The 22,388-nt window shown below is 32.3% G+C and overlaps 2 protein-coding genes across 6 annotated transcripts; one reads left to right on the top strand and one right to left on the bottom strand.

Moving 5' to 3' along the window:
- Positions 1-2,959: 2,959 nt before the first annotated feature.
- Positions 2,960-9,087, top strand: LOC110806821 (protein HEAT INTOLERANT 4). 2 transcript variants are annotated; one of them, XR_015821732.1, is made up of 14 exons: positions 2,960-3,417; positions 3,924-3,962; positions 4,051-4,104; positions 4,419-4,482; positions 4,793-4,851; positions 4,994-5,118; positions 5,248-5,307; positions 5,666-5,724; positions 5,998-6,077; positions 6,285-6,323; positions 6,525-6,587; positions 6,657-6,700; positions 6,808-6,936; positions 8,723-9,087. XR_015821732.1 is itself a non-coding variant. In XM_088223181.1 (14 exons), the coding sequence occupies exons 1-14, from the start codon at positions 3,223-3,225 to the stop codon at positions 8,768-8,770; spliced, it is 1,062 nt and encodes a 353-aa protein (XP_088079307.1). In that variant the 5' UTR covers positions 2,964-3,222; the 3' UTR covers positions 8,771-9,087. The 2 variants fall into 2 exon arrangements, 1 of the variants encoding a protein (XP_088079307.1); XM_088223181.1 differs by having other exon boundaries at positions 2,964-3,417; positions 6,657-6,704.
- A 3,211-nt stretch (positions 9,088-12,298) lies between these two features.
- Positions 12,299-22,282, bottom strand: CPR5 (protein). Of its 4 annotated transcripts, XM_088222872.1 has the most exons (7): positions 21,970-22,282; positions 21,786-21,897; positions 21,599-21,703; positions 16,375-16,431; positions 15,924-15,959; positions 15,048-15,776; positions 12,299-13,290 (listed from the first exon to the last, which is right to left on the bottom strand). In XM_088222872.1, the coding sequence occupies exons 1-7, from the start codon at positions 22,188-22,190 to the stop codon at positions 12,766-12,768; spliced, it is 1,785 nt and encodes a 594-aa protein (XP_088078998.1). In that variant the 5' UTR covers positions 22,191-22,282; the 3' UTR covers positions 12,299-12,765. The 4 variants fall into 4 exon arrangements, with proteins under 4 accessions (XP_088078998.1, XP_088078997.1, XP_088079000.1 ...); XM_088222871.1 differs by having other exon boundaries at positions 21,786-22,281; XM_088222874.1 differs by lacking the exon at positions 21,599-21,703 and having other exon boundaries at positions 21,970-22,280.
- Between the last annotated feature and the right edge of the window lie 106 nt (positions 22,283-22,388).

Genomic DNA, 22,388 nt, shown 5'->3' with positions numbered 1-22,388 from the left:
TATACATACATGTTATTTTTTAAGTTGATCCATAATATTGAATCGAACTGGAATAACATCGAAAGAGATTTAATTCTTGTTTGTTTGACGTGGTATAGACTAAACAAGCTGGTCTAGTCCAACTTTCTGATTTAGATTAAGCAATGATACTCATTTCTTATAATAAATAATTAGTCTCATAGTACTGTTTAAGAATTTTTAATTAAATTATACAAAGCAATAGCCAGTTGTGACTTTTTTTTTTTTTTTTTTTTTAATTATTTATAGAAATAGTTGTTGATATGTCACATAAATTGTCCACCGACACAATCAACTTTTGATAAACAATTTCTGTGAGTTGTGTCACACATTAATTGTGTTGACATTCTACATATTTTATAATTGCAAGAATTATGTATCACCGACCTAAGAAAAATAATATAAAATTAAGGAAAATTATAACATGTGTGTGTAATCTTTTTTAGTGTTTTTAGCTTAGTCTTCTCTAAAAAATGAAGTTTTAATTGAATATAAAAATTGACTTACCACATGACTCAGTTTTTTGAAATAAATTTCTTCACTATCTATAATGTTGCATATGAAGTTAAATAATGAATTGGTATTTGTTTATTTTTGAAGGTGTAACTTTTTTAAAAAAAATTTACAATTCCTCTTGTATCTGGATTTACTGTCATTTTAATCGTAATAATTCCTGTAAACTAAGTAAATATATATATATATTTATCAATAATATATATATATTTTTTAGTAAATTCCTTGTCAATATCTAAATTACCTTAATATTTTTTAATCCTGTCAAATTAAAAATACAATTATTAAAAGGTCCTGATTTTTCTCTGATAATTGACTTCATTGAGCAATTTTTTTTCTTAAAATAGGACAATTAATTTTTATTTGAGTTTATTTTTATTCTAAGTTCAATTCTTAAACTCAAAAAATATGATAATATTTATATGTGACTATACTTTAGATCCTCCATTTTAATCTCAACTTTCTTACTACATCTGTTGTCTCTATTATTCTCAAGAATTTTTATCCTATGTTGTTAACCCTTTAATTTGTGATGGTACCTTAAATTGTGTATCTCCATTGTAAATTTATATGAAAAATAACAAAAATATTATTTGATGTAAACAACATTACACAGAAATTGAATATTTTTAAACAATGATACAAAAAAAAAAAAAAAAGTAATAAAATCGTCTCAACGATTCTTTTTTAAAATGCTGATAAAAAAAAAAAAAATAAGTAACGCGATCAAATAACTCGAATATAAAGATTAATTATTTTATTTTATGAGTTACTTATCCACATACCTATTAGTTAATGGTAACGAACAAGAAAAATTAAAATATAATATTAATATTATCAATTTAAAAACATAAATTTACTTGGTTAGTACATATCTTAAATATTTTGTAGAAAATTTATATAATGAATGAGTTGATAAAAAAAGTACGTCAAGAGATTATAAAGTGAATATTCCAAGAGTTTTGTGATTTTTCCAAATTGGCAATGCAATATAAGAAAGATGGGGGAAGGGGGATTTTAGTCTAGTTCGAACAGATCCTGTTTAATTTTGAATTGATGAGCACCTTCATATATACATCTAACTTTTTTTCATAGCAGCATTATCATGTAAAATGTTGCAAATTATTCCACTTAAATAAAAAAAATCAAAAAAAAAATTGATATAGTTTAAATAAAACACGTATGTATAACATGACAATAGGTGTTAAGTTAACTCTAATACAATTTGCAAGGTTACAAACATCTTGATTTATTGTTCAAAAGTAACAGTTATTAGTATTTTTGAGGTTTTTATGTCACACACACATATATATATATATATATACATAATTTTTCTCTATAGAACTACTAACATATGACATGAGATATTTCTATACATGTCATTTATATTGACAACATGATGTTAGTTTGGATTGTGAACAAATATTGCTTGATACTTGTGGGGGAAGATATTTAGAAGTTGGGTATGTCTAATAAATTTAATTTATTTGGGATCGGAAAGTGACAATACATGGGTAGAAACAATGATATAATTATTTTAGTTTTATAATTAAAATAGTTAAAAGTATATATGGCACTAGATCAACTATTGCTTGTTGTTAGGAAGACGAATAATTTAATGGTTCACAATCACATCTAATAACATTAAATTTGATCTATCAATAAAAGGGTTTGTTTGAAATAATTTTAGAAATATGTTATTTAATTAAACATAAAATTTATTTAAATATGTATTTGGATAGTTTTAAATAGTATACAAATGTTTTTTGTACTTTTGTTTAAAAAACATATTTTGTATATTTTCAAAAAATTACGTTGATGTAATCCAAAATCCAAATAAAAATATTTTTTATACATTATAAGATATTACGTTGCTATATTATACATACAATACTATATATAATTAAAGTTGTTTGGATTCTGGTATGGACCAAAAAACTAGATTGCACAAAATTGAATAATTCAAACTAAATTGAATTAAAAGTTGCCAAGACATTAAAGGATAAAAATGGTTGGTTTTTAGCATGGTGTTCTGATTTGAAGTGAAAATATAAAATTAGTTTGAACTTTATTTTAACTAATAAATAAATATAATAATAAAAAAAAAAATTACTTGTTCAAACTAAACTGAAAAAATAACGATTTGGTCTTTAGTCCAAATTTCACTTTTAATAGTTTGAAGTCTACAATAAAAAAAAAAAAAAAAAAAAAAGATAAAAACCTCCCCCTTCCTTTCCTTTATTGGAAACAAAATCCAGAGAGTTCAATGCGATTTCATCCATGGATGTACGATGATGACGTGGCAAAATCACATTGGATAACAACTTAGCACAATGTAGACTCGGATGCAGCTTATAATTCCGGAAATTAAAATAAAATTGAAAGCCCATCAAAATTTTTGAAAAATTTCAATCCGGTTATAGTCCCCCGCGCCTCTCTCTAGAATCTTTTTATTTCTTACTTATTTATTTATTTATTTTTCAAAATAAAAACCCTATCACTCTCTCTCTTCTTCAAATTCGGACCACCTGCGTCCAATTCACGTCCAAATCGCCGTATTATTCGAATTCGAATCCGGATCCACCGCTCCAAATCCGATTCTTCTCTCTGTTTCCCTCTATCTCCGCCACTAGATTATTTACACTACACCTTCATTTTTTCTCTGTTGTGGTGGCGTTTTGTTATCAGACAATGACCAAGAGAACTAAGACGACGGCCAAGGGAGCTAATAAGAGAAAAACAGCTCCTAAAGAAGAACCTAAAGCTGCTGCTGCTGCTTCTTCTTCTTCTTCTTCTTCACAAGCAAAGCCTGCTACTCGCGCTGTTAAGAGAGTCAAGGTTGAGCATCAACAGGAGCCTGAGTACTTCGAGGATCAGCGTAACTTGGTATCTTTTCCCTCTTATTGTTTATGTATTTCTAAATGTTTGCTGGTATATATAATGCTTCTTATAGTGTTCGTATTTTCCTTTTTCCATTTTTGGAGGCTCTGGTACGCGTTATTGTTTCATTTAAGTGTCGAATTTCTTCGGTCGTAAATGTAATATTTCTTCTAATTCGGTGGATGAAGATACACGCGACATTATTCATCTTTTAAATTTTACTTATTGGGTGCTATCAAAATTCGGGGATAAGAAGGAACTAGAGTACCCAATCTTCCGTCTTCTGTTAGTTCCGTTTCTTAAAAGGTCTTGAAAAGCTTGTTTAACTTTGAGGCTAATTGGTGCATTGACCTCATACTAATGCTTTGATTACTGTTTCTGGACAATGGAAGGTTTAAAAATTTGAGTATTGCATACTGGCTTCTGTGACGTTACTATCCTTGTTTCCATTAGCTAAAGTTTGAAATTGTATTGATGTTTGCTGATGGCATTTGTTGACGGTTTCCCTGTAGGAAGATTTATGGAGAGCTATATACCCTGTTGGAACCGAGGTACTATAGTAACTTTGATTCGTCTTTATTTCAGCCTATTTCTTTTCTTTTTAACCGTGGCTTACATATGCTAAAATTTTTATGTCAGTGGGATCAACTGGACTCTCTTTATGATGGGAAGTGGAGTTTCTCAAATTTAGAAGTAAGTTTCCATGAGAAAAATTATTAGTTAATGCTGGAGAATAAGTGAGTTGGAAAATTGCATAAATGTGATTAAACCATATAGTGTATTCTATAAAGTTTTGTCTCAGATATAAAATGAACATGCATATGTATTTATTATTCGAACTCATCTACGTTCCTGGAATACGTAATAGTTGTTGCATAATCATCTTTGCTTTTCAAGTTCTTTTGTTAATCTGGTATTAGATTCCTTTTTGACCAATATTTACTCAAAACTGGTTCTGACTCATCAGATTTATTTACCTAGTTACTTATTTCTATTTTTGTGATTAGGATGCATTTGAAGAAGGGGGGAAGCTATATGGGAAGAAAGTTTATCTTTTTGGTGCTACAGAACGTATGCAACTTCTAATCTTTGTTCGCCATTTTTTGTTGTTGTTTGTACCGTGCTTTAGTTTCTTATGTGTGTCAGAGGATGAGTCCTGCATTTGATGGTTCTAGTTCTTTTTCCCCTTCTCTTCTTTTTCAAAAGGTGGCTGATGTGTTCTATTCCAAATTTAAAGACATTGTTGTCTTTAAACTGTGTGCATGCGTGTTGCCATTCTATCCTTCTTTGTTATTATCTTTTTTTTTTTTCTGAAATTCTTCTTTGTTATTATCTTACCAAGTTTTAATTCTTGCATTATACTTCTTTAATGTTCCTGCAGCTCAGTTGGTCTTTTATAAGGGAGAAAATAAAGTCATGTGCATACCTGTTGTGGTGGCTGTAAGTTTAAATCTTCTGAAGTTGCTATTTTTGCTGTTTTGTTTGTGATTCCTTGTAACGAAGAACTTATAAAACAAGTCATCTCATTGCTATGCATGATTGCTTAGTCTTGTTTGGTAATCTTTGTGTTTCATTTTTGCAGGTCGCATCTCCTTTCCCTCCTTCTGATAAGATAGGGATTAACTCAGTCCAAAGAGAGGCTGAAGAAATAGTTCCCATGAAGAGAATGAAAATGGATTGGATACCTTACATACCACTTGAGAAGAGGTATCCAACTATTTGGTGATTATTATATTGATTTTTAACAGATTTCAAGCAATGTGTAACTCTGATATTTTTAGTTTCTAACTGAAAATTCTTTTATTTCACCACTTGTGGGATTTGGTTCTTCTGCAGAGGCAGCCAAGTCGATAGATTGAAATCACAGATATTCATTTTGGGCTGTACTCAGAGAAGGTACAGTTGCATTCACTTTTTCTCACTGTTTCTCACATTAGAAGGTAGCAATCTTGTTGATATATTACCACAGGACACATCAGTTAATCTATTACAATAGCAACGCAAGATGCATGTCTATTTACTTTGAAGGAAAAGTATGTTGGTAGCTTTGCTGGAAAGTGAGTCTATTAATTATTTTTGGCTTTGTATGCATGTTTTCATGCATTTCATCATGCAGTTTACCAAACTTATACATAGTTTTGACTGTCACAAATAACTGCCACAATGAAAGTTTTCCTTTCCTGATTTCATTTCCAATTCCTAGACATGGTTTCTTGCATGTTTAAAAGTTTCTGGATTTGGATTATTCCTGCAGGGCTTCTTTGAAAAATATGAAGTTCGACCATATGAAGAAATTTGAATATTGCTTGCCTTGTAAGTTTATGTCTACCTTTTGGCATTATATACTTTTTTTTTATATATACCTAACCTTTGTATTTTAAACTTCTGGGTTACTGAGTTATGTTATGAGAATATTCTGTCAAATATTGCCAAAATAATTGTATAGGGGTACATTTGTTTGACTCGACCAAACTCTGTTATTCGGTCACTGAATCAGGAGTCAGCACGTCTAATATGTTTCCAATTCTCCTGTCATGTAATTGTTGATACATGTAGAACTAACTGGTCATGTTACATGTACTACAGATTTCTATCATCCGTTTAAGGAAGATGAAATTGAACAAAGCACTGAGGTTCAAATAATTTTTCCTGCAGAACCAAAGCCGGTAAGGTTATACTGATTCTATGAGATAGTGTTAGACTTTGGATCATTTCGAATGATTGGTTTCTATTGAACGGTGTCTAGTTGTTAGCCTGTCGAATTCATTGGAGTTATACAATCCAACTTATTTGTGATTTGCTAAGGAAGAAGATTTACATGATTGAGACCTACATGCAATCTTTTTTAAACTGACTTTTATTTGATTCTGCAGGTTTTCTGTGAATTTGATTGGGAATTAGATGAACTTGAGGTATCTAATCAATATTTTCTTGCTTATACCTTTAGTTTGTAAAATATATTGCTTTTGTCTTGCAAAACTGGATATTATTCTGTGAGCATTTTAGGCCAAGAAGCTTTTTGTTAACCATGTAGCTGTTGAATTTTCATACTAAGTGTCTTTTTCTTATAAATTGCATATTTTCTTGCACTAAGTACACCTACCAATTTATAGGAGTTTACTGACAATCTGATCAAGGATGAGGCATTAGCTGAAGACCAAAAGGATGCCTTTAAGGTAAATTTGATTGTTGTGGTGCAAGTTCATCATGGGTTTGTGCATATCTAATCTGCTGTGGTTTTTCAGGAGTTTGTTAAGGAGAAAGTACGGGAAGCAAAGAAAGCTAATCGGCAGGTTTCTTTTGACACGCACGTTATATCTCTCTGTGTTTATGTAATTATGTGGATTCAAAAATTTTATATTAATCAAAATGTTTTACTAATTTCCTTCCTTTTAGGCAAAGGAAGCCCGGAAGAAAGCTATTGAGGAAATGAGCCAGGAGACTAAACAGGCATTTGAAAACATGAGGTTCTACAAGTTCTATCCCGTGCAGACACCTGATTCACCTGATATATCAAATGTTAAGGTAAAGCTCTTGAACAGCATTGTCCGCATGTCTCTTTAGTTTGCAACTTAAATTTATTGAGACAATTTGGGCAGATTAAGATAAATTCATTTTGCGTATGATGGGATTTTTCTGTGGGGTTATAAATTTTATGCTGACAAAGTTTGTTAGGCTGACAGAACTAGTTTTTGTTGCTTAATATGGTGAAGTGAGAAGGGGGTTTTTTCGGCCATTTCCAGATGTCTTGGGGAAATGGAGCCTACATGTTATCCTGATGAAATTTTTGTTTTAAGGCAAAATCATTTTTTTTATCTGATTATTTGAAAGATTTTCTTTAATATGTCAGGCTTAGGTACACGAGCAAACTAGTTTTTATAGCTTAATATGGTGCAGTGAGAAGGGGATTCTTTTGGCCATTTCCATATGTTGTGTGGAACTCGAGTCTAGATGTTATCTCGATGGAATATTTGTTTTAAGCCAAAAATCATTTCTTTTGATCTGATTGTTTGAAAGATTTTCTTTGATATGTCGGGCTTAGGTGCACAAGAGCAAACTAGCTTAATATGGTGAAGTGAGAAAGGGGATACTTTTGGCCATTCCCAGATATGGTGTGGAACTGGGGTCTGTGTTATCTTGATGAAATTTTTGTTTTAGGGCATAATCATTTCTTTTGATCTGATTGTTTGAAAGATTTTCTTTTATATGCTGGGCTTAGATACACAATAGCAAACTAGTTTTTATTGCTTAATATGGTGAAGTGAGAAGGCGATTTTTTTGGCCATTTCCAGATATGGTGGGGAACTGGAGTCTACATGTTATCTTGAAATTTTTGTTTGAGGCAAAATCATCTCTTTTGTCTGATTGTTTGAAAGACTTTTCTTTAACATATCAGCTTAGGTACACCAGAGCATGTATGTGATAGAAAAATTTGTGTTGTAATGGATATATGTTGACATAATTCCCCATTCCCGTTTTCTTTTTTAGTAATTTAAAGAAAACTCAAAGCGGCCAATAAAATTTTTTGGGACATTAATGGTATGCCGCTAATATTATAAGGGGTATTGCATCTGCTTAATTTCTTGTCCAAGGTGATCAGTGTAAGTAAACATGTGATATATATGTGATGTATCGAGTGGAGAGGGTCTAATGTAACAGTTCTGGGATTTCTCCTTCTTCCTTTTGTACTTCCAGGATAAACTTGTCGTATAACATGTTACGAGTAACACCAAGCATACTTTTTATTTTTGAGATGGAACACTTTCCCATATTTTGATTATCGGCAAAAAACAAAAAGTAAAACCCTTCACTTGTGTATGCCAATATCATTTCTTTTGGTATACTTGGATGCTATATTCCGAGTTTCTCATTCTTGTTGTTTGTTGTATTTCATTTTATTAATTGGGGTTTACAGAGTGAAAATTACTTATTGAATCCATTTAATTTCTTATCCATTCAGATGTGGATTAGTCATATGAAATTTAGTATTGACAGCTACATGGGCATACAGGTCTAGTTCCTTCCTGGGGAAGCTAGGGTCTACTTCAGAAGAGTAAAGCGTGCATATTAGACAGCATATTCTCTTGTGCAAATGATTTGGCATCATTACTTTTGTTAGTAACTTAAATAAGACATTGCTCTCGTTATGTGTCATATCATGATTAAAGAAGTTCTAAAAAAAAAAAAAAAAAGAAAAGAAATTTCCTGTAGAATGGCACTGCTGTTGTCATATACACGGAAGGAATCATAACTTCTCCTTTCTGTTTGCTTATTGAATGTTACACCTCTTTATGTTGATTTTACCTTGCAGGTACCATTCATAAACAGGTATTACGGAAAGGCTCATGAAGTGCTATAATCATGCTGATGAAAATCTGATATGGCTGGATATCTATTAGCCAGACTGCTTGCTTGACTGCCAAACCATTAGCAGGTGGCTAAATATGTTCTTTTTTAAGTCGAGGAGGCATACACTTGGTGCCCAATCGGATGATCCTTGATCGGCTAGTTGTATCTGGAGAAAAATATTAACTTGTAGTTTCAAAATTGGTAGATGAAAAAGATCAGGTACTCAATTACAATAGGAGAAATTGTAAGATACATTCTTAAGATTCTTTTATTTTTCCAACAATTTCTTGAGCTCCAGGTACAAGAGCTTATCCCTGGTTTTTGGTAGGCCTCTGGTAATGTTTGTTCTAATGTTCTAATACCAGTCATGTACGACGGCAACTTCAACATACATGATAAAACTAAGCTACAATTTTGGAGGCAAACCATTGGCACTAATCCGATGGACACAACTCATACAAAATATGATATACGTGCAAGCAATATTGAAACAGCACCACAGGTAATATTATCGAAATTGGATGTTTTGGATTGCCCATAATACATAAATTCATGACATGGAGAGTTGAATTGGATGGCAATTTGGAGTTTATAATAAAATTTTAAAATTGGATTTTTGTTTTACATAAACAATTTCAAAAGCTTTAAAATATTTAATATGATGAGGTTATTTATTAAGAATAAAGCTGTCCTTAGTATTTATCTATTTACAGGATACCTTTGCCTGTGCACAAAATCATATGATTCTAAATGGTATGAAAAGTGAACAACACACTCCCTGTTTAATCTTTTAAACTTATCTCTTAATGTTTATTTACATTTTAGTTTTTAATATTTTTATATAATTTGATACTTTATATTTTATATTTATTTTAAAATTTCAATTTTTATATATTTTTCACAAAAAAATTAAAAATAATTAGAATATATTTCACTGTTTTGAAAAACAATTTAATTTTAATTTTAAAATAATTGAAATAAAATAAAAAAAAAGAAAGAAAAAAAACCTTGTAGAAGCAGCTTAAGCTCTTCAACAATAACCTCTCCATTTCTTCTTCTTCTTTTTCATTTAATAACAATAATAATAATAAATAAATTAAGTAAAATTACTAATAATTTAATTTAATTACCTTCTTCTTCCATTTGACTCTTCTCCCTTTCTTCTTCAACCTCTTTCTACGAGCTACTAGCAATAATAGACAAATACACATACATAAATAAGCACACAACCTATAGGCAAATAAATGTGCATATATAATCCAATATCAACTAAACACACACAACATGAGCATTTGGCTTAATAAGAGATTTAGAAAAATTTTGGAATTGAAATGGAATTTTTGTATACTTCCTATAATTTTCTATATTTGAAAGCTTGTTTAAGTAAATAACAAATTTAATGAAAATTTTATTTTTTATAAAAAATATTACATAATTATTTAAAATATTCAAAAATTAAAAATTAAATCTCAAACTAAATAATAAGGATTTAGTTTATAAACAGATTTAGAAATGTAAGACATGATTTTTATGCCATCATGCGCGGAAGGGTCGTGTTCTTGCATTGCCATATGCATTTGACTCCACTTTCCTCTATGTGTGCATTTGCGTACATTGCCTCACTTGGCTTTGTTCAGCACGACCATGTGTTTTGTCTTTGTTTTTAGATTCTAACGATTGATGTTATTTTTAAGTTTTTAATTATTTTATGTTTAAACTTTAGTAAATAAATAGTGAAAAATAAGATTAAATCTCTCATTATTTGTTTCGTAACTTCATATTTTTAATTTTGATTTTATAAGATTTGAACATCATAATTATTTTACAAATTTTTTATTTAGATGATTATGTACCGATTAAAAAAAATTGAAAAACACTCTCTATATACACAAATTTCATTACATTTCGTTTAATTTATAAATATTGATTATAAGGTTTAACCATTTAAATTTTTAGATTTTAAAATTTGTATTCAAAATTTTTGAGTACCATTTTATAAACGTGGTAACTTTTTCTTATAATCTTTAAAATTTTTGTACTTCAAGTTTTTTGGGTAACGTTTTTTAAACATAATCACTTTTTCTATAGATTACAAGTACGGGTACCATCTTCTAAATATAGTAACTTTTTCTTTTAGTCTTTCAAATTTTGGTATTCAAGTTTTTTGGATACCATCTTTTAAGCGTAGTAATTTTTTTTATAGACTATAAGTATGGTTATGTGTGATTTTGATAGTTATGGGGTAGATTTATTTAGGTTTTCATGGTCATATGTCATTTGGTTCATCATAAGCATCCAGGCCATGATCCACTTCATATACCAATAAGAGAGGCACATAGCAAAGTAGAAGATTGACTTTGACACTTTGAAGACCCGTGTTGAATGCCCAAGAGAAGGAGAAACAGGAAATTTTAATTTTTTTATTCGATTTTATGCCAAAGGATTTTTGATCTTTTAATATTTGAAAGAACTTCAGTTAAGATTTTAAAAAATATTTATTTCAAAAAGTTCAAAGCTTTTACAGGTTTTCTTTTTAACTCTTTCTGTATCACTAAGATGCATGGTATAAACAAATTGAAAATTTTGTTGGAAATTTTTAACCCTTTTTGTGTTGACAATATTTAAACATGAATTCTTTTAGACACATATTATGCAAAACCCCAGCCTCAAATCTGTAAAATGTTTTGTTTAAGGGTTAGTAAGATCTTTTGGCCTTTTGAATATCTTTTAACTTATAGCATTATAACAAGATTTTGAAGGAAAATTAAAAACTTTTTTTTTTTTTTTTATGTGATTATTCTTCTGAAACCAATTGCAGAAAAAACTTAAAATTTTTCTCGAACCGGTCGAAAAATGTTTTTTCAGAGAGAGATTATAAATAATGTTTTTTTTTTTTTTTCAAAATTTGGAACATAATTGGGGTGATCTCTTAAATATGTATTTGGGTGAAGGAAAAAAAAAAAAAAACATTTTATGATGAACTAGATGAAGTACCTTCAAGAAAAAAACATAGGTAGAAATTTTTGATCAAGCCTTTGCAAAATAACATTTACAATTCTTATTTTTATTCTATTTAATTCTTATTTTTATGTTTAAATTTAATATTTTGAAATTATATAATCAATGTTCCATTTTATTTAAAAATTTTAAAATCCAATTCAATTATCGCAGCCTTTTGCACTATCAATGTGAAATATTCCAGAGATTAGTGTTTTCTTTTTCTTCTCTGCCTAGTAGCTAAAGCATGAAAACCATCCAGGCTCAAGCAAACACTCAAAAGTTCTTTTTTTTTTTTCCAAAATTTCATTCAATCATTCATCAAGCACGTTACTTGCAGCTGAAGAAGCTTATGTTACCAGCAGCATCATAACTCCTGTCTTCACTTCTAAGTTTCTCTAAGCAGCCTTCTCCTCAATGACAATGCCTCTCAAGGCTTTCCTTCAACAACTCAGTTTTATTCTTTCAGCGGCATCACGATCCTAATGAGTCAAGATATTACCTCGAAAGAAAGATCATGTAAAGGGAACAGCTTTATGACTAAAACGCAAACCAGCCATACAAGCTGCAATACTGTTTATTAATCCAGCACTTTTATTAGTTTCTCTAAAATTCGAGGACAGAACTGACTTCTATAAGTTACATTTTCTAATGGTTAAACATAATACAACACATTGACAACAAAATACAGACTTAATACTTGGTCAAACCCTAACCCGCCATAACAAAGTCAATATGGCGAACACTGATACAGATGTCTGAAATCAATAAAACCAGCCAAACCCCAAGTCCTAAAAGTTGCCAAGTTTTTACAGTTAGGCTTAAATGACATGTAGTCCACTCTAATCAAACTCATTTTTTTTTTTTTGAGATTGAGTAAGGTAAGACTTGAATTCGGTCGTCAGCTTTGAAATAGAATTATCAAGCCTTCTATTAAAGATATCATCTGATAATATTACAGAGGAGCTCGCGTTGGCACTCTAAAACATCAGGTTTCAATAATCACCATTACTTGAGAAAAAAATCCAACATGAGCTCTGAAAAGTGGTCTTTCCACTCACCCAAGCCTGCGAAAGGCATAAGGCCGCAGAGAATTGGCAGAATCAAAGGCACAATAGCATAGAAGAGAACTTGTCGAACGGAGTATGGAATCATTGGATTTCTTTTCACCCTTTGATCAACAGTGACTGGTCCATACAGGAGAAGAAACAATGCCGAAATATAGACATTTGAAAAGAAATGCAGCAAGCACAAAGCCTCCCAATGCAGGAGCCAATGATATCCACTACCTCCCAGTGCATCCACACAAAACTTGCCAGCAAAACCACAGAATGTTCCTAATAACAGAAGAATGAAAGTAACTGGCATTGCTTGTTTTGAGGCTGCTGAACGCTGGAGAAGCAAATATCCAATTGCAGTGATCATGAAGATGCCAAACAACATTCGGCTCACAACCTGAGCTTGACACTTAAGAATGCTTATCCCAGAATTGAAAGATGCCATGGGCTTTGGAAGCCACCAAGATTTGGACTCCTGAAAAAAGATAAAGCATCATAAATATTACCCGACTTAAAAATGCTTAAGGAAAGAAACAAGATATCAATCATCATACAGAGTTACTTAGCATTTGATTTAATCTTACTAGAATACAAATAGAAATTCGGGTCATTTTTCACAAGCTAATGGCTTTTAGGATGATCAGTCAGCTACTTGTGTTAAAATTTTGCCATGAGCAAGATGCAACTGGTCAGGTCTATAGGTTGAAAATAAGCATCAGCTTCAAGTAGATCTGGCTAGCAATTCAGGGTATGGCAGCCATAAGCAGAGACATGAGCCGTTCACCACATTTATATTACTGTTGACACGATGACTTTTTGGCAATTTTCTTAATTCACCGAATACTTTTATGATCTGGTGGCCTCTTGAATTCAATGTTTATGTCTTCTTTTTTTTTTTTTTTTTTCAAATTCAAATTAGTTTGAAGTGTTTTAGTGAATTTGGTAATTGTTTGATCTTTTAGGCAATAGGTACATCCAGTTTGCTGGGTGGATAACATGTATTGTTGTAACTGGGAAGAGCATAACAGTTGAGATTCAATGTTTGAGAAGCTAAAAAGATCATTTTCATGTCTGGCACTGAAGGACAAAGAGAATTTTGATGATTATCGCATTTGATTAAAGGAAGATTTGTTTGAAGTTCCTATTTGGATTAGGATTTTTGGCAATATTCATAATTCACCAAAGACTTTTATGATTTGTTGGCCGCTTCAATTCAATTTTTGTCTATTTTCTCAAATTCAAGTTAGCTTGAAGTGTTAGTGAATTTGGTAATTGTTGGATCTTTTAGGCGATAGGTAGATCTATTTTGCTATGTGGATTACTTGTAGTGTTGTAGTGGAGAACAGCATAACATTCAAGATTTCAATGTTTAAAAGCTAAAAAGGTTGATTTCATGTCTGGCATTAAAGGACAAAGAGTTTTGATGATTATGACATTTGACTAAAGGGGGGATTTGTCGAGATTTGTTTCAAATTCGTATTTGGTTTAGGATTCTTGATTAAATATTTCCCATTTAGGGCTGACTTGACAGGTATCAGTTGTCTACAAATAGGATTCAACTGAAGAGGTCTGTTGGCTTTGGGCTAAAGGTTATGGAGTACCTTTACTTGGTGAGAGTATAAGTCAATGAGAGATCCTTTGTGTCTAAGGAATCAAGAGGTTTAAGAAGTTTCAGAGGTTGCATGTTTTCTAACTTTATTGATTAATTACTAGGATATACTGATTCTAGTGGATGTTTGTTGAGAGATTGACTATATTATTTTGTCTTGTTACTCATTGGTCTATCATGCAACTTCCGACTGAACTTGTAAAGATCTGTGCTGTTATCGTACGTGTTTTTACTCATTGGTCTATTATGCAACTTGGACTAAACTGGTAAAGATGTGTGGTGTCAATTGTGTTTACGATCATGATTGAGTAGTTGTCAATGAAATTAAGGATAAAAAACAAATCATAAATTATTTCACATGTGCAATATAGTGATATTTCTCTAACCAACATAATTATTTCGGCTAGTATCTTGAGCTAGAGGTCAAATTTCAACTTAACTTCCTTGTTTATATTTAAAAACAAAAAAAATCAGCAGAAAATAGGGTAGGTTTATACTTTGTCTGCGTTCTAAACCAAATAGATTAGCACCAATGTTTACTCATCAAGAAACTAAATGATAAACAACAGATGTCATTTAGTTGAGGCTTTACTAAATGTAAGAACAGAAAAGGCAGTTCTTACCTCAGAAGAGGGAATACATGATGCAGTAGCTTCTGTAATCCTTCTGTACGAATAAATATAAGCACCATAAGAAAGGGAGAATATCATGATAAACAGACCAGCAACAAGACAATCTATACACTTCCTGAGCAGCTCTGAGGATCTCATATCCTCTAATTGATTCTTGAACTTCTCAGCTTTAAAAGATGCTTTTGACACACCCATAGCTAATTTTGATCTCTCCAAATGATTTGACTCAAAGTTTAGGGCTAGTTGCTTCTCCTTCAACTTCAGTTTTTCCATTGAAAGACCAAGCTCTAGTGTCTTCAAATCATTTGCACGGGCCTGCTCCATCAGAGATTTCTCAGTAGTGCTCATTTGGTTTATTACAAAATGTAAGGAGTTTGAAGGAACACGAGCCAGTTGATTCATGTGTCCCTGCAGCACAAGCTCTCTATTCATGGAATTCATTGGGATATTCCCTTGCAGCTCCTCAGGTGTAGTCATCCTACTCTGAATTTCAGCAGGGGGTGATATCATCACTCCATTCTTGTCTTTTACATAAGAATTGCTTCCAGAGCATTCTACTTCATTGCAAGTTGAATCTGAACAACTTTCTGAATTCAGGTTGCCTAAGTGACATCTTTCCTTGTTCATGGATGATTCATTAATCAATCTAAGAGTCCTCAATGTACTTCCAAAGGATCTTTCAAAGTTATTCAGAAAGCAATCGAACTTGTCCCTGTACACCTGTTTCAACATTAACAGTGAAAAGAAAAGGGCAAATACACTTTAATGATTCAATCCTATTTGGTGATATTTGATAAGAAACTAAACAACTAAATTCACTAATAGAACTATGGCAATCAGCAAGTAGACAGTTGAGATCTTGCTTACATTTGCCAAAGATTCCCTGATAGCTAAAGTGCAGACCTACAAGCAGAGAAACAACATACATCAGTTACTGCTCCAAACAAAAACAAATTTCATCAACAAAAGCTCATAAAATTGGGAAGGATTACAAGGAGACAATTACTATCCATTGTTGGCTTAAACTCTGCATGATTGATTTCATCAAAATGATGAACCAGTATGTAGACTATTCACTGAAATAAAAAAAATTAATTGGCTGGTTTCTGTCAAACATTTTTTTTTGAGATAACTTCAAAGGCGGATATGAAATATTATAATATACATGGTTTCTGTCAAACATAGGGGTACATAGTTATGCCAACGGGAAAAAAAGGCTACAATAACTGAAAAACGATGAATGGGCTCACACATACCGATGACTTGTTATAGAAACTTAAAAACTGTTGTTGACCTAGGATAAAAATGAAAAGAATACCTTTGCAAGCTCATCGATGGACATATTTTCAGCAACTGTATCTTTCCTGTCAAGAACCTTCAAGCAACAAGCACCACATCGGTAAGATGAAAAAAAGGTATTGATATTGTAACAAAAAAAGTAAGATAAACCATTGTATGAAGTTTAAAGCAAGAAAGGCATTTTTTTTTTATGTATAACAGATTGCAGCAAGAGAGATTCTTTTTTACATGAGAAGGAAAGGAAAATATTGTTAACAAGACAGTACGGAGGTACTGTCGAGAAACAAAAGGAGAATCACAGAAAATTTAGAGACAATAAGATCCCCATGGTCATCAGCACAAAACAGGATAGTCCTTATACAAAAGAAAAGAGCCTCGAACCACATATCTTTGACTCATCAAAGGAAAACGCCACATTCTCAAAAGCTCTCTTATTTCTTTCTTTCACAGAAAATTTAGAGTTAATAAGATCCTCATGATCATCAGCGCAAACAGGATGATCCTTATACAAAAGAAAAGGATCTCGAACCACAAATCTTTGACTCATCAAAGAAAAAACCCACACTCTCAAAAGCTCTCTTATTTCTTTCTTTCCAAATAGCCCCAGGATAGCCAGGGGGGTAAGAGAAATAGCCTTCTTTTATCGCCCTTGATACCTCACCAAGCCTAGATCTAATCAATAACGAAGCTAGCCATCACACAAGTTATACCCAAGGAATCGAGGACTACACACCAAAGTTACAAAGAAAAAGGGTACAGCAAAAGTAGATGGTTGGACTCTGTCACCCTTCTACACATGTAGGATCCATTGACCAAAATCTTGCTCCTTTTTCTCAAATTATCATTAATTAGGATCTTCTCGTGCATAGCCTCCCAAGCATGAAAAGCACTTCTTGGTACCACATTGACCTTCCAAATGAGCTTCCATAGAAATTGCTCTAGGAAAAGGAAAAATGTCCAAGGTGTGAGTAGAAGTATCTTACTAAGAAAAGACCATCAGCACCAGGTTTCCACACAGGAACATCTGTCTTGGAGGACAAAATCCTAAAAAGAGAGGAGATTCAGGAGTCTAAATTTGTTCCTCATCCTCCTAGATATTGAAGTTTGTAAACATGTTCAACTTCCAACGCAACATGCCCAGTCGAGATTGAATAGTGCTTGCTCACCAGTGCTTCCCTTCTTGTGTACAGAAAAAGCACCCTAGAAAACTGTGTATTAGGAGCCTTCACAGTTCAAATATCTCCAAAACTTTACCTTCCTCCTAGAAATGACTTTCATTTGTATACATCTATAAAACATAATTATACTCTTGTAGATACCAACCCTTTTATACTCTTCCAAGAAAGATTGAGTCAGATTCACATTCAGCTAGAAAAATGACGCAACACCAAAGCATCAAACAAATTTGTTTGATCTCAATTAAGCTAGATGTTTACTTTTGCTTGATCCCTGTGAAGCTAGATTGAATTTTCTTGATATTGTTTAAAAACTTAAAGTCCACAAGATCTTAAAGCTAACCATTTTCACTGATGAATAATGAACATGTTATAAGTTACAAAACATAGTAATTTACCTATTTATTACATGTCTACTATGACTATTTCAGTAAGTGTTGCCAAGAAACTGGAAGGTACCCAAAACGGGTTCCTATAGGGAGATGTGGAAGATAGAAGACAATACCAATTAGTTACTCAGAATGAAAATAAGAAACCACTTCTCTTTGGTGGTTTGGGTCTTCGATCTTTGGTGGAAATGAATGTGGCACTGCAGAGTAAATGATTATGGAAGTTCTTAAAGGAGGGAGCTTTGGAGACGGATTATTGCAAGCAAAATTTAGGATTGAGGAGAGTGAGTGGTTTACTAGTATGGCACTGAGAGCTCATGGTAAAATTTTGTGGAAAAAGATAGGGGCGGGAAGGGAGAAATTCCAGACATACATCAGTGGATGGGAGGAGATACTCTCAGGGATCAATTCTCTCAGATTTTCACTATTGTTCAACAAAAAAGCGTGAAGATATGTGATTGTCATACAGGGATGAGAGGAGGGGACTGGGAAGTGGATGAATATGAGAAGTTATTAAGCATACTTTTGTTATTGTCTATAAGGATCTCGTACAGACAGATTTCAAAGGTAAGAGTTCCACCACGAATATCATTTTTTGTGTGAGAATTTAGCAGAGAATGTATCTTAACTATAGATAACCTAAGGTGTAGAGTAAGGTTCTGGTGAATGCTTGTGACTCATGTAAGGGGGCAGAGAGAGTTGTAATTTATGTTTTATTGTGGTGATCGATGGTGTACAAGCAATTGACCATGATTTATGGGTTGTTAAGTATCAATTAGATGATGACAGATTTGGAGAGGGAAGAACTATGGGCACAGAAGGGCACCAGGAGTAGGAGCAAATACGCTGATATGATTCCACTCACTATTTTATGGACCGTGTGGAAGGAAAGAAATAAGAGAGCTTTTGATTGGTGGATGACGTGAATGGTTTCAATATCCTCAAGAATAGATGGTTTAACACCCTTATTTTTTGTTAGTGGTCATTCTCTACAGTCAATATTTAGGGAATCTTTTTGACAAGTGGATAGATTTGTAAATATTTTTGTACGAGTTGGTATCCCGTTAGTGCCCATAGCAATATAATTCTTTATACTATTTCTTTCAGGAAAAAAATTACAAAACATGGCAGTTATACATCTACAGCGCTCTAAAAATTAGTCCTAGATAAATTAAATTCATAATTAAACAAATTCTAATCCACTAAGAACCTAATTAAGCTATTTCTGGAACAAATTTAAACTTCAACTAGGAAGAATGAAAATTTTATTAGCAGATAATAAAATTAATGTCATACTAATAAATTATGTGGAATTCCAACTAAACTAATAGAATTAATGAAGTATTATTTCAATTTCACTTGATTTCTTAAAAATAAATTTTTATCAGTTTAAATGGATTTTCATCCTCTTTTAACTAAACTAAGTACGGATTTCCAAACAAATTCCATATAATTGTTCACTTGCTCTATTTAGTCTAAATAACTATCTTAACTAAATTAGTAAATAATAAGATCAATAACAAAATTACCAATCTTCATCGAAAACAAAACCTAAAACAAATTTTAATACCTTTTGATAATGCAAATGGAATTTCAGAAAATTTTCAACATTGTTCACTTGCTCCGAACATAACCTTACTACATAATCTAAATAACTATCTTAGAAAACTAGTAAACATAAGATTACTAATAAAATCCTAATTTAGATCAAAAACAAAATCTAAAACAAATTTTAATACTTTGATAATGCAGATAGAAATCCGAAAACTTTCCTTTGTGTTACTCTTGCCAGTTTAAGAAAAACTCAACCTCAAATTGAAGTATCGAAGGTATCAAGAATGACAACTTGTGAACATCCCCAAAAAAATTAAATTTTCTTATGTGTTTTCCTCCAACAAGAAGGAGAAGGAGCTTAAACGAAGAAAGAGCATCCAAATACATTTGCAACATCAAAAAAGAAAACCCCTTCAAAACTAATGGATTAGCCCCCATCTAAGCTAAATGTTAAATCTTCCTGATACTGTTTCATTTAAACTTGCATGTATCCTAGGATCAACTAAAGATAAAGAAATATTGGAATCCATAAAGACATATAGAAGCGATATTATAGGTGTTTTTCATTGGAGAATAGTGAATATGTTATTACTTACAAAGAAAGAGTATACATGTTTACACCATTCTAAACTAATCCTAAGACAAAACTAGTCTCTAGGTAAGCAAATGCTAAGGTACTAAGGACTTATTTTTTATCATAAGATCTAGATAATATCCTAATTGGACTAGAATAACTATAAGATCATCTTACAAATGTTAAGATGGATAAGCCATGGCAAGTATACAACAGGTTCACACAAGGCTCAAGGAAGAAGCAGGATTATTATCTAACTAAAGTATATCCCACAGCTGTCATCATCTCTTATTTTTTATTTCAAAAAAATATCTCAATGTAATTTCTATGCTTTAATTTTGTGTGGTAGGTGGCAGTATGCCATTGGTTATGAGAGTTTTATTATATTGCAGACTGACAAGATGCCAATGGACAGTAGATTTATTTGTAGATAGAAAGTACTTATATGGCAATTTCTATAGAACCATAATTCTGGATCCACTACTTTCTTGGAGTAGTTATGATCCTAATTAACAGTTGTATCCTAAAAAGTAATCTGAAAAATGCCATCTATTCTAAATAAAACTTGTGCAGAAAACTTCTCCCAGAAGTTTCTTAAAGCACTCTGACTTTGGATTCTCTCCTAATGAGCCCTAACATTCTATGACAATAGTTTGAAATAAAGTAAAAACCAGAGAAAATCCAGGGCTCTGGAACAACCCAGATCAATAACCCAAATCTACTCACATAGAAAACCAAACCTAAAAACAAATTGTAATAGCTATAATATCAATGGAAATTAAGAACATTTTATCTATTAGTCTGTGAAACCTACAAATTTTGGGACTGAGGAGTAAGGGGGAAAATTAGTGGAGCCAAGATGAGTCGCACCAAATGTCTCACTGCTCTACTCAACTCAGAATATGTGGGAACAGTAGGCAGAGGTGTTTTAGCCACATGAGCTCACATAAAACATGAGAGATTGATTGTTCAACAATCAGTTGCATTCACTTTTTGCCTTTCAAGAAACTGAACTACTACCAAACACCTAAACTAGTAGCACACTTTCTGTCATGGTGTCATCTGCAGAAAATGTCCAATCAAGAATCTGTAAAGCCTACTATCTTTGAATCACAATCCACCCTGAACAGAAAAATAAACATTTACATACAGAAAAACCAATAAAGCAATCATTCTTCCCAGAAAAAATTCCATGGTTAACCAATTATAAAAGAAAAACAAGTAGCTTAATTGGGTATTTTAAGTTAGATGCTGGTTTACTAGGTTAGACAACCAAGTTTTTGCATTCTAAATTTTAAGTTTTATATCCCCATTTGCATTATGTAGCTCAAAGTGCAAATATAGTTCACGAATAAGGGACAATTACCCAGGAAAAAAGAAAAGCAATTTTGAACAATTCCACGCACTAATTGCAGTTACCTTTAGCTACATTGCTACAAAGTATAGTTATACGTAATCAAAATCATATCTTTTTAATCCAAAACACGATAATACGAAAAAAAAAAAGTAAACCTTTTAGAAGAAAAAAATCAAATTGCCAGAGGAACTAACATTGAGGACATTGGAAGAAAAAACCCTAGTAATCAACATTTTCAATCCCTTCGTTTTTTGTCTCCAACCAATACTAAATCCAAAAAGAAAAGAGAGAAGCCAGTCCTGTGTCATACATCCACGTATACACATATAAAAATTCTGTTTTGAAAAAAGAAAAACAAGCGGAGGGGGAAGTCCAACTAACCATGTCAACGAAAGCAGCAAACGACATCCCCAGAGAAAGAGCCAATGCGTTCACATCACGCCATCCGAGACTTGGCCGAACCGCACCGAAGCGAACCGCAGGATTGCGCCGTCTGCAAGGTACGCGAGTGAGCCTCTGAGAAGAATTAAGAGAAGGGGAGCAAGAAAGGGATAAGGGCGCAGACAAGGAGACATCTTCAATATCTAATCTTTTCTTCTTCTGGGAATTCATCGTCGTCTTCGTCTTCGTCTTCTTCTTCTTCTTCCTCTGGTTATCACAGATGGAACTAGGAAGATGAGAGTCGAGCGTTAGAGTGGAAGAAGTAGAGACGTCAGGAGGTTGTAATGCGGATTCGCAGAAAGTATGATGATTGGGTGGTAGAGGAGGAGAGCCGGGAGCGCCCATGGAAGCGGGGGAAAGAAACAGGGGCCGTGTATGGGAGCGTAAGAGAGAGAGAGAGAGAGAGAGAGAGAGAGAGAGAGAACCGGCTTCAAAAATATAACCTGTTTTGTTTTCTTTATGAAAAAAATAATTAGTATTAATTCTTCGTAATGAAAAATTCAGTTATTATTAGGTTTATTGGTAGAAATACGAATGGATTTT

Source organism: Carica papaya, chromosome 6, assembly GCF_054855325.1.
Source record: "Carica papaya isolate Zhongbai chromosome 6, ASM5485532v1, whole genome shotgun sequence".
NCBI lineage: Eukaryota > Viridiplantae > Streptophyta > Magnoliopsida > Brassicales > Caricaceae > Carica > Carica papaya.
The sequence above is the reverse complement of the archived record's forward strand: the minus strand, read 5'-3'. Positions and strand labels throughout refer to the sequence as shown.

What these genes read in the sequence shown, in the direction of transcription:
- CPR5 (XM_088222871.1), bottom strand. Translation starts at nt 22,190, where the DNA reads ATGGGCGCTCCCGGCTCTCCTCCTCTACCACCCAATCATCATACTTTC. An exon ending in TTGCTGCTTTCGTTGACATG is followed by an intron (nt 21,704 to 21,785) that starts GTTAGTTGGACT and finishes TGTATGACACAG; the next exon opens with GACTGGCTTCTCTCTTTTCT. An exon ending in CATGTATTCCCTCTTCTGAG is followed by an intron (nt 13,291 to 15,047) that starts GTAAGAACTGCC and finishes ATCTTTTTTCAG; the next exon opens with GAGTCCAAATCTTGGTGGCT.
- LOC110806821 (XM_088223181.1), top strand. Translation starts at nt 3,223, where the DNA reads ATGACCAAGAGAACTAAGACGACGGCCAAGGGAGCTAATAAGAGAAAA. An exon ending in GGAGTTTCTCAAATTTAGAA is followed by an intron (nt 4,105 to 4,418) that starts GTAAGTTTCCAT and finishes TTTTGTGATTAG; the next exon opens with GATGCATTTGAAGAAGGGGG. An exon ending in TCTTTTTGGTGCTACAGAAC is followed by an intron (nt 4,483 to 4,792) that starts GTATGCAACTTC and finishes ATGTTCCTGCAG; the next exon opens with CTCAGTTGGTCTTTTATAAG.